The sequence below is a fragment of the Penicillium psychrofluorescens genome (genome assembly GCF_964197705.1).
Source record: "Penicillium psychrofluorescens genome assembly, chromosome: 6".
Taxonomy (NCBI): Eukaryota; Fungi; Ascomycota; class Eurotiomycetes; order Eurotiales; family Aspergillaceae; genus Penicillium; species Penicillium psychrofluorescens.
Window position 1 is genome coordinate 2291911 of NC_133444.1, and position 10818 is coordinate 2302728.

Here is a 10818-nt window from a genome sequence, read left to right on the forward strand (position 1 = left end):
AACTAACCAAGACAGGTTTTTTCCTTGCCCAGATGATAACAATTTGTGTAATGGTTCGTACCAATTGAGTACATATGAAGATCTTTCTCTTCAAAATTATTTGGTGTAGAGCTGGAAGTAGCATGCAAGCAATAATCATGTCTCTGAATATCGTATTGTAGTGCGTGAACCCCTATTTCTAGTCAAAGTGATTTCGCCGAGGTTTTCATACGTAGCTTAGCCAATTACAACTTCGAGTACGCGTCTGCGTTTAAAAGCTAAGTCCGAAATAAGGTCACTGTGATTCAAGTTTTGTCTCAAGCTGAATCGCTGGGAGGATCTCTTCTACATGATCGGTGGACACCGTCACGCCCAAGTCTTACAAGGTTCTATTGAACACTGCGACAATTTTGCATCTTCTGCCATCAAGCAACATAATGGATGGAGCTCTGGGCTACGTTCGCAATTTGATGACAATCATCAAGTATTCATGCTAAGTTAACGGTCAGTATATGGAACTAGAACCGGCCGAAGGCAATGACTTACTTAATGAGAACTGTCTTTGGCTCAGTGAATGACCGTAAAGCCTATCAATGGGTAAGCATATCTCGGTATAGGTTTCAATCCTCGACCATTGTGCCTACATATTCTCCAAACTCCCTGCCAATGCCGGATGCTTTCTTGCCACCGAAGGGAACCTGCACATTCATCTAGTTACCGCCAATTAGCTGTTGTTAACGAATGGACTGGAAGAGTACTCACAGAGCTGATGCAGTTGACACCAACCACACCAGACTCCAAGAGGGCTGAAATTCGCAGCGCCCGGTTAAGGTCCTTTGTAAAAACACCCGACATCAGACCAAACTCGGTGTCATTTGCCAGTGCTAACACTTCCTCCTCGGTTTCAAAAGTCTTGATCACTGCAACTGGACCAAAAATCTCGTTTTTATAGATTTCGGCGCCTTCCTTCGGGTTCAAAAAGACGGTTGGCTCGACGAAGCAGCCTTCGTCCCCGTGACGCATTCCACCAACAACAAGCTCAGCCTCTGACTTTCCGCGCTCAATCATTCCACTAACACGTTCAAAGGCAGCTTTGTTGACAAGCGGACCCATTGATGTAGACTCTTCTAGAGGGTTTCCGATCTTTTTCACTGCCTCTTTCATGCGCTCTTTGTATCCATCGATGAACTTGTCTGCAATTGACTTTTGGACGTAGACGCGCGACGCTGCTACACAGACCTGGCCCGAGCGGGCCAGGATAGCATTGACGGTCCTGACGGAATAAATTTTAGCACAGCAGGCTCATGTATGGTCGGTTTCACGATTTACCATGTCAATGCATTGTCCAAATTGGCGTCTTCAAAGACCAGAGCAGGACTCTTGCCACCTAATTCGAGAGTGACACGCTTCAAGTTACTCTTTGCTGCAGCGATCTGGATCTTCCTGCCGGTTGCGACGCTGCCAGTGAAGCTGATCTGAGCCCAACATGTTAGCAAAGGCCTTCCGATTATGACATTAGGGTTGTACCTTGCGAATGCGCATATGCTCAGCTAATAACGCGCCAGTTGTGCCAGCCCCAGTAAGGACTTGGAAAACCCCCTTCGGAAAGCCCGCAGCTTCAAAAAGGGCTGCAATAGCCAATGAACCGAGAGGACTGTTCTCGGAAGGCTTCAAAATCATCACGTTTCCGGTAGCAAGACATGGGGCAGTTTTCATGATGAGTGTGGCGACTGGGGCGTTAAATGGGTTGATCCCAGCGCATACACTGTCTTTATTAGACCCAAGTCAAAAACACCTCAATAAATGCAACAGGGCCATACCCAAGAGGCTCGTGGCGTACAAGCTTGACAAACCCATCATCAGCCGGAAAGTAATCGCCTCGCATCTTGTCCGTCCACCCAGCTTCGAGTCATTAATATTATCGCATCTCAATCGTTACATTTGATTGGATTTACCGTAATAGTTCAGCTGGCCCATAATATAGTTCTTCTCCCGAGTGGGGATGATGGAAATTGGGTTGCCCGTGCTGAGTGCGTCAAGTGTCAAGATCTTCACGAGTCGGTCGTCCTCGTCCAAAAGGTCTGCAAGCTTTCGAAGACATGCCCCGCGCTGGGCACTGGTGAACTTGCTCCAAGGCCCGTAGAAGGCATCTTGCGCAGCATTTACAGCATTATCAACATCCGCCTGGCCTGCAACGGGGATTTTGCTGGAAATAACCTTGTCATCAGTTGGATTATACAAAGTGTACCACTCCCCAGACTCCGCCTGAACATATTCCCCGTTAATGTATATCTTGTCCTGCAGCTCCGTTGCGGGGGGAATCGATTTCACTGAAGACATGGCTGTTATGGTTGTTCGGAAATTTTTGGATAGTGAAGCACACTAGAGATAATACTGAGGGGAGCAAGATGATACTAAGATATGAAAGACTAGGAAGGATTCCAACTCAAGTCAATGTTGCTCCACAATTTCGTGTCTCATTACCTCGGGTCTCGGAGCGGAGAAGTAGAGGCAAGGATTTGTTTAGAAGTCGGGGAATCACCCGATCCGTGGCTTCATTTTCCGATACTCCGTAGCCATCGGCGCGCATCCCCGCAGGAAGCATCCCCACAAATTCTATGGACAACCACAGCTAGTGAATATTGACTCATAAAATAGCGCGATCAGATAATCTGGCCTTAATTTCTTTTCCCCCTAGTTGTCACATCTTCTCAATCACAATAGATATAGAGATCTACACGAATACAGAAAAGATGCAGGCTGCAGTCTACGAAGGCCCCTTTACGATTACTGTGAAGCAGAAGCCAAGGCCAACCATTAAAGATGGTGGGGACGCGATTCTGAAGGTGCAACTCGCAGGTTTGTGTGGAAGTGACCTGCATGCATATCGCGGTCACCAAAAGACAACCACTGGACATATAATGGTACGAGCCGTAGCACCGGACCAAAATACCAAAAGCTAACGTATATTGCTACCAGGGTCATGAATTTTTAGGTGTTCTTGAGGCTGTCGGGCCTGCCGTTCAAAAATTCAAGGTTGGGCAGAAGGTGATGTCTATATTTTCGCCAATGTGGTGAGTGGCACGCAGCAGTCCGTTGTCACTGTCACGGCTAATAAATCTTACAGCATGAAATGTTGGTTCTGCCAACACGGCTACACAAACCGATGCCAGAATGGGCCTTCATTCGGTAGCATGGCCTTGGACGGCGGCCAAGCCGAGTACGTGCGCATTCCCTTTGCCGATAGCACGTTGGAAACTATCCCCGAGAACGTTAGCGATGATATGATGATGTTGATGTGCGACATTTTTCCCACGGGGTACTACGGGGCCATGAGGGCGCTCACCAAATTGATGCGCAATACAGAGACTGCTCAGAGCATTTTTGGCTTTGAACCTGCCCCATCCGCACCAAGTTTGTCCTACACACGGCAAAAGCTCCAAGACGTGACAGTGGTCTGCTTGGGATGTGGACCGGTTGGAATCTGTGGTGTTCTTACGGCCGTGGTCCTTGGGGCTGGTACGGTCTATGCAGTTGACTCAGTTCCAGATCGTCTTGAGCAAGCTAAGAACATGGGTGCATTGCCATTGAAACTTGGAACAGATGATATCCCAGCCATCATTAAAGCTGCGACTGGTGGCCGGGGCGCCGATGCTATCGTGGAAAGCGTTGGGAACAAGGCCGCAATGAGGCTGGCCCTTGACCTGGTAAGGGCCTGTGGAGTGATCTCTTCCATTGGCTTTCATCAGTCGGATTTGCCTTTTGACGCATTTGAAGCATATTCCAAGAACATTGAGTACGTTGATACTTATCCGTGGATCTTTTACCATTGAATGTTACTAATTGCTCACATAGTTTGAATATGGGACGAGCAGCCGTACGTCCGGTATTTGGTGAGGCACTGAAGATCTTAACAGACCACCAAGACAAGCTCTCTGGCTTTATTACACATAAGATGCCTCTGAGCGATGCACCCAAGGCCTATGATATGTTTGAAAAGCATCAGGCGCGCAAGGTGCTTTTCACACTATGATTTCTCCCAGGCAATCGCTTATCAATCTGTATCTGTTCTTCTGTGAATAAAGACATTATTTTCTCAGTGATTGTATCAGACTCTTAAGCGTAAATCCGATGACACGAGAGCGTTGGCATGTATAGTATACTTGGCTGCCCTATACTGTCTCCAAAAAAAATGGCAACGTATACTTACCCTCAGCGTCCCTCGGGCCACAGAAAATGAGGTGACATTATTGCTCTAGTACCATCACAGCATCAATTACCTGTCACTGTTGATCTAAAACTGAGCAAGCCCACTTTCTCAGCTCGGCCATAACAACCACACTCGGTAATCCTTCCACCCCTCCACTTTCACGCCCCCAACGCCCAATAAAGTTGGTACCAGCTTTCCACCATTTTGGTACCCAAATAAATGACTCCGTTAATGCATTATTTCGTCTACCCTGCCCAAGCCCCCAACTACCTACCCCGCTTCGCATCTGGGGAGTCGGCCCCGAAGTCCGGAGAAGGATGCAAACAAAGATCTTAATTTGGCGATCTCTACGGGGCGGCCTAGGCGGAGCGATGAGCGAGCTTTTTGCTGCACGCTATATAGAATGAGGGGCATTGGACTTGCTGGGTCGGGCTATCTCCGTTCACTACATTTTTGCGACAGCCGTACCTAAATCACCATGGCAGCGCCTCAAGCGGTCGAAACTCGAGGCTCCCTCCTTGGGTTGCCTACGTATCCCAGTGAGCCGCAGTTTACAGGACTGACGGCCTTGGTGACGGGTGCAAATGGAATATCTGGATACCATATGGTTCGAGTTCTCGCCTCATCACCCCAACGCTGGGGTCGCATCTACTGTCTGTCAAGACGACCACCTCCGGCCAACTTCTTTGAAGACTTGGGAGAGGGCGCATCGCGCGTCAAGCACATTTCGGTGGACTTCCTCTCAAGCCCTATGGAGATTGCAGAGCATTTGAACGGCAAGATCGATAAAGTGTGAGTTTTCCGCTTCGGTTATCGCCAAAAAAAAAAACATTGAATCTGACACGCATGGATTGTATAGTGATCATGTCTTCTTCTTTTCCTACATGCAGACCCAACAGAAGGGTAATGTCCTTGGAATGTGGTCAGATGCAACCGCATTGGCTGAACTGAACGGTATGTAAAACGAGGAACACACTTGCCACTAATGATCAGGATGCTAACAAGACAACCAGGCAATCTGATCAGGAACTTCCTGGGTGGTCTAAAAGCAGCCTCTCTGCATCCAAAGCGTTTCCTATTACAGACCGGTGCTAAGCATTATGGCTTCCACATGGGACCGGCCACCAACCCCTCGTTCGAATCGGACCCCCGGGTCACCTTGGAAGATAACTTCTATTATCCACAAGAGGACGCCCTTGAGAGCTACTGCAAAGAGACTGGAGCATCATGGAATGTCGTTCGTCCTTCCTACATCATTGGCGCAGTCCGTGACAGCGCGTTGAACTTTATGATTGGACTCGCCATATTTGGAGCGGTCGAAAGTCATCTCGGGAGAGCCTTGGACTTCCCCGGTGACTATGCGGCTTGGGATCGCGAGTACTGCCAAAGCACAGCTTTGCTCAACGCCCACTTCGAGGAATGGGCTGTCTTGACTGATGAAGCTGCCAATCAGGCCTTCAACATCCAAGACGGTGAGAACTTCACTTGGGGACGCTTCTGGGCGTACCTGGCCAGCTGGTATGGCACAACGTGGAATCCTCCCACTGAGGACAAGTCCAGATATAAGGAGGTTCGATGCCGACATGAAGATACACCAAGAGGGTATGTCAACTCTTTCCTGTCAAATTCCTGCATTCAATGCTAAAACAATGGCTATAGATATGGTCCTACTGGCACAACAAGGTCCACCTTCAGCTTCTTGGAGTGGTCCGGCCGCCCAGAAGTTCAGAAGGCGTTTAAGGAGCTCTCTGAGAAACACGGGCTTGTTTTGGAGCCTTTCACCGAGAAGAACAGATCCCAGATTTTTGGAATGGTGGATTCTGCCGTCCTAGGCGATTGGCCGCTTTCTCTCAGCATGCGCAAGGCGCGTAAATTGGGATTCTTTGGCACCACCGACTCATATAAATCGGCCTTCCAAGCGATGCACGACCTTGCTCGACTTAAGCTGGTGGTCCCTCCTGAGATGAAAGAGTATATCGAGTGATTTATGTTTGTTCCGCCGACACGAAACGTACAAGTTCAGCTACAGAGATTTCTATAGGATGCAACTCAGCTAATAAATTCAAATAATAAGACGTAGAAGCTCTTGTAGATCCGGGTATCTCCTAGAGATTTGGGACTGTAGCTCGTCCTTCAACTAAGCCTTACTTTGAATACCATATGTGCCTTTCGAATTCGCTTCTATACCTCAATCAACCCTCATGATTTTATATGAGGACAAACACGTTGACTTTGATCTTTAACTTCCATTATCTCTGCCATTATTGGCGGCCACGTAGGATTTGGATAATCTTGAGTCTCGGCCTCTCCAGCTTTAAACCCCGCACCATCTCGGTCCGGGGCAAAGTTTCCTAGTGCAACACACCTGCACTCGACATTGAGCATTGGCTCTTGTTCAGGATCTTCCGAGCCGACGACATAATCTAGTTCACGCACTTGACGACTAGCTTACTTGATCGCGGAGTCTTATCCACTGCGGCAAGAAAAACGCGCCGCCACCCGGTCGGGGGTCCATTCCGGCCACAATGCATGCGTGCGAACGATGCTATTCGCGCAAAACCAAGTGCGACCGGCGCGTTCCACAGTGTAGCTCGTGTCTGAAAAGTCGGTCGGCATGTCAGTACTCAAATAAACGCCGAAATCGACAGCTCCAGCAAGAATATTTAGAATCCCTGGAGGCGCGCTTGAATGACCTAGAGCGCGAAAATGAACGACTTCGAGAGCATCGCGATGTCGCATCGCCATCTGCCTCTGAAAAAGGACGCAGGGAATGGAACATAACGGAATCGCCTGTCCAACCTAGTGTATCGAACACCCGGCCCAATCTGGCCAGCACGAATGATGCACCCGCAGAGCTCTCCCCAACCCAGTCCTCTGGGTCTTTACAACGGACGCCATGCGAGGAAGCGCGGTATTTAGGCTCAAGCAACGGAGTTGAGTTTATCGATGTGGTCGAGCGAGCCGTCGACTTCCCTAATGCTGGCGGCCTATTCGGACGAGTGACGACCTACCGCGCCACTCCCGACCGGATGGCTATACCTTCTGCCCTGCAATCGGCAACCCTTGTGGACCAATCTCTCGCGATGCCATTGATCAACGCTTACTTCGGACACTGGCATCTGACGTTTCCGCTGCTTCATCGGCCTGCTTTTATGCAGATGGTCGAGCAAATGTATACCGATCCAGCCCTGTATCAGCGGGATGCTGCCTGTGCATTTGCCTTCGACATTGTACTTGCACTCGGGTCCATCCCCTCCAAGAGAGTGGCACACTCTGTCGGTGATGCGGAGTCGCACTTTGTTCGCGCACTGACTCGCTTGGATGACCTCTCCAAAACCCGAGACGTCAGGCTGTTGCAGGCAATCCTGTTGTACTGCAAATATGGAATCCATGCTAGTCTTCGCGATACGTCGAATGAAATGTGGCAGCTTCTCGGCAAGGCAACGCAGCTTTGTGTCGAGTTGGGCCTGCATAGCAACCCGTCTGCTTTTTCGCCAAAATGCGATATACATATCACCGGGCGCATGCCTTCATCTATACAGGTGGAGATGCTGAGACGGTGCTTCTGGTGCTACTACAACTTAGAAAGGTAGGCAGCATCTCGATAGGACTGTGGGATTTGGAAGTATTAATTTTCTGAACAGGATCGTCAATATCTCTCTCGGTCGACCTTTCAATCTTCAAGATGACGATATTCACGTGCCCTTGCCATCAGTTTTTGACGACGACTACCTCGACCAACCCCAAAATGGGACAGACCAGGATTCCCAGACTGTTACGCCTTTCCTTCACCACATCAAGCTGCGCCGTATCCAGTCGAAGATCCATCGTTCCATGTACACCAGTCGTGCGGTCCAAAAACTTCCTCTATTTAAACGGCAGGCCATTCGAGGAGAGATATCCAACGAGCTCCTGGCCTGGCGCAGCGATATTTCCCGTCTTCAACTTCCAGCTACTTCTAAAACCTCCCCGGGGGTGATATCATCAAATTTCCTCCATCCCAGCTGGTATCAAGCTCTATACAACAGTGCTTGCCTCATGCTATTCCGTCCGTCGACCACATTCCCGGCTATGGAAGGTCATGAGGCGGACGAGGAAACTGATGACGTTCTCCGAGTAATTTGGGAGTCGTCTCGTCAAGTACTGGCCAAATACTTTGATCTTCTTCGTTCCCGTCATCTGAATTATTCGTGGGTGTGTCTGTATACCATTTTTATGGCCGGGTTAGCCAATGTCTACAGCATCGGCTGCTGTGCCCAGCGACGGAAACGCGGCATTTTGGCGTTCCTTCCCTCTTACCTGGATGTTGTCTCCGACGTCCGGGACTGTTCCAATATCCTTACGGCTATCTGCGAAAAGTGGGATGATGCACGCGGTTCATGCGACATTTTCAATCAACTAAGCATGAGCGCTTTGAAGGAGCTTGCAGCTGCAAGCTCGCAGCCCATTACAACCGGGGTGCAACATACAGAGACTGACATGGGAGCGTGTCGGCCATTTCCTGAATCCATGCCGACAGCCAACGGAGTCCAAACAGAGCAGTCAGCGTCAAGAATGGAGATCAGGCCAAACCCGACACCACAGTCTACATTCCCGCTAGATGGACCAGCCGCGTTTACGAATATGGAACAACAGCCAAATGGCGTATACTCCGAATTCGACCCGATAGTCGATTTCCAGCAGCTATTCCAGGGACTTCAGGATTCCGTCCATGCGAACGACGTGATGGAGTCAAATGAAGTGATGCTAGGGTTCTCACAAGAGTGGTTTGGGCGATAGCATGGACGGGAGGCTGCTTGGCCACTCTCGATTCGTAAAGTCGCGCAATCCACACGCATTTCCTTCATCTGTCTCGAATGAGTCGCACTGTGCATGTATTATTTATATTATCTAGTTTTAATGAAGTATGTCTCAAATTACTCCGTCTTCCCGTGAGATCGAGACTTCCAGCGCCAAACCCTGGCTAGTAGACCAAAAAAAAAAAGAGAATAGTTGCACGTGATGGAACTAGCGCGGTGCATTCGAGCTCCCTGAGCCTGAGCCGGGAGGGAAATCTACTTAGAGAGCCTGATTCTGAGCGCCATCACTAGAATGGCGGCCCCTAAGATAGGAAAGCCGCACCCGGCAGAGGAAGTCCCCCGTGTAGAGGGAGATCCCTACCTACCGTACAGAGAACACCATCTCTACGCGCTCGATAGCCCTAGAGCCAATGGCGGGCGCCGCGGACGTCCCCGTCGGGCTGCACTGCCAACGCATCAGTTGGTCCGTGTTGCATTCCACTTATTTATGATCCCGCCGGACGGCTGCTTCTTTTCTTCTCAATTGCATTTACCGTGTTTCTCAAATCAAGTCAAATATCCATCATCATTAATCACACGCTGGTGCTAATCAACACCGAAAAAAGAAGAGAGAAAAAAGACCATGAAAAACACGTCGTTGACGTCGTTACATCTTGAGGCTGCGGGCCAAATCGCTAAAAGTCTACAGGATATCAAGACAAGACGAGGAAACGCACCAATCTGCACAGAATGAATAAAAAAAAATCCCCCAATAAAAAAGAAGTGAACGGTTCATTTGCTGGCGCGAGCCATGAGCCAATGCAGGACGGCGTCGAGATTGGTTTCTTCTTTCGCGCTGATCCCGTAGCAGCTAACTTCGCGGTGTGTGATGGATTTCAGGTCCATCGCCTCGATAAGCTCGTCGACGGAAAGCTTATCCGGCAGATCCGACTTGTTGCCGAGGACGAGGAGCGGGATACTGTCCAAGGTCGGCTTGTTCATTAGGTCGTGCAGCTCTTCTGCGGCGACGGGCAGGGCGGGTCGGTCAGCCGCGTCCACGATATACCTGAACCGGGTTGTCAGACATTGCTAAAATCATGTTGTCTACTAGGGTCTTACACGATCGCATTCACGCCCCGACAGTACCGCTCCCACATCGGCCGGAATCGAGGCTGGCCGCCCAGATCCCAACTGCACAGAGTATTAGCGATATCCTGCGATCTGTCGATGGGTGACTTACCATTTCAATGTGACATGGCCTTTCTGGACACGCTTTGTGTTAAAGCCGATTGTCGGGATGGAGCTGTCGATCAGGTTAATCAGAGTCGCGCCCCAGCCCGCCCAGTTCTCGCCCACTTACTCGATCGTGAACTCCCCGCCCTGCGCAACGAAAATCAGCCAAAATGGACGCCACAGAAAGGAACAAGAGCACCACCTACCGCCAGGACCCGCAGCAACGAGGATTTGCCGGCATTCTGCAGGCCGATCATGGTGACGTCCATCTCGGTGGCCCTAGTGAGCAGGCTCTCGTTAGCCAGCTTCAACACGCTGCGGGGAAACGGGGTGGTTGGTCGTGCTTCGGGCGCCAAATCCAAGGCGGGAACGGGCAGGCCCACACTTACCAGAACATCCTCAGAAGCCAGTCATAGATGGTGCGAAAGACCCCGGCCATGATCAATAAAGTAGGCCGATTTTACGGGGAGGGAGTTGGTTGTTGGCTCAGCGCGGGGGGGAGACCACAAAAAGAAAAGGACCACAAGAAAGAGCGTACAAAACAAACAAAAGATGAAACAAAAGCAAAAAACAAGAGATGAAAGGTGGCTGCCCGCAGCGGAAGGTGAGGAAAGTGAT

The 10818-nt window shown here is 50.0% G+C and overlaps 5 protein-coding genes across 5 annotated transcripts; 3 read left to right on the forward strand and 2 right to left on the reverse strand.

Moving 5' to 3' along the window:
* Positions 1–599: 599 nt before the first annotated feature.
* PFLUO_LOCUS9336 (uncharacterized protein) lies at positions 600–2319 on the reverse strand (the record flags this gene model as incomplete). The annotated part of the gene is made up of 6 exons (XM_073787153.1): positions 600–689; positions 742–1252; positions 1309–1454; positions 1507–1744; positions 1800–1881; positions 1935–2319. 6 exons carry the CDS (start codon positions 2317–2319, stop codon positions 600–602), a joined length of 1452 nt encoding a protein of 483 aa, XP_073643337.1.
* Positions 2320–3048: 729 nt separating this feature from the next.
* Positions 3049–4012, forward strand: PFLUO_LOCUS9337 (uncharacterized protein; the record flags this gene model as incomplete). Its single annotated transcript, XM_073787154.1, has 3 exons — positions 3049–3053; positions 3107–3775; positions 3835–4012. 3 exons carry the CDS (start codon positions 3049–3051, stop codon positions 4010–4012), a joined length of 852 nt encoding a protein of 283 aa, XP_073643338.1.
* Positions 4013–4667: 655 nt separating this feature from the next.
* On the forward strand, positions 4668–6173 carry PFLUO_LOCUS9338 (uncharacterized protein; the record flags this gene model as incomplete). The annotated part of the gene is made up of 4 exons (XM_073787156.1): positions 4668–4981; positions 5049–5143; positions 5203–5791; positions 5849–6173. 4 exons carry the CDS (start codon positions 4668–4670, stop codon positions 6171–6173), a joined length of 1323 nt encoding a protein of 440 aa, XP_073643339.1.
* Positions 6174–6714: 541 nt separating this feature from the next.
* PFLUO_LOCUS9339 (uncharacterized protein) lies at positions 6715–8968 on the forward strand (the record flags this gene model as incomplete). Its single annotated transcript, XM_073787157.1, has 2 exons — positions 6715–7778; positions 7834–8968. The coding sequence occupies 2 exons, from the start codon at positions 6715–6717 to the stop codon at positions 8966–8968; spliced, it is 2199 nt and encodes a 732-aa protein (XP_073643340.1).
* A 791-nt stretch (positions 8969–9759) lies between these two features.
* PFLUO_LOCUS9340 (uncharacterized protein) lies at positions 9760–10639 on the reverse strand (the record flags this gene model as incomplete). Its single annotated transcript, XM_073787158.1, has 6 exons — positions 9760–10033; positions 10087–10158; positions 10208–10270; positions 10328–10347; positions 10407–10515; positions 10590–10639. 6 exons carry the CDS (start codon positions 10637–10639, stop codon positions 9760–9762), a joined length of 588 nt encoding a protein of 195 aa, XP_073643341.1.
* Positions 10640–10818: the final 179 nt, after the last annotated feature.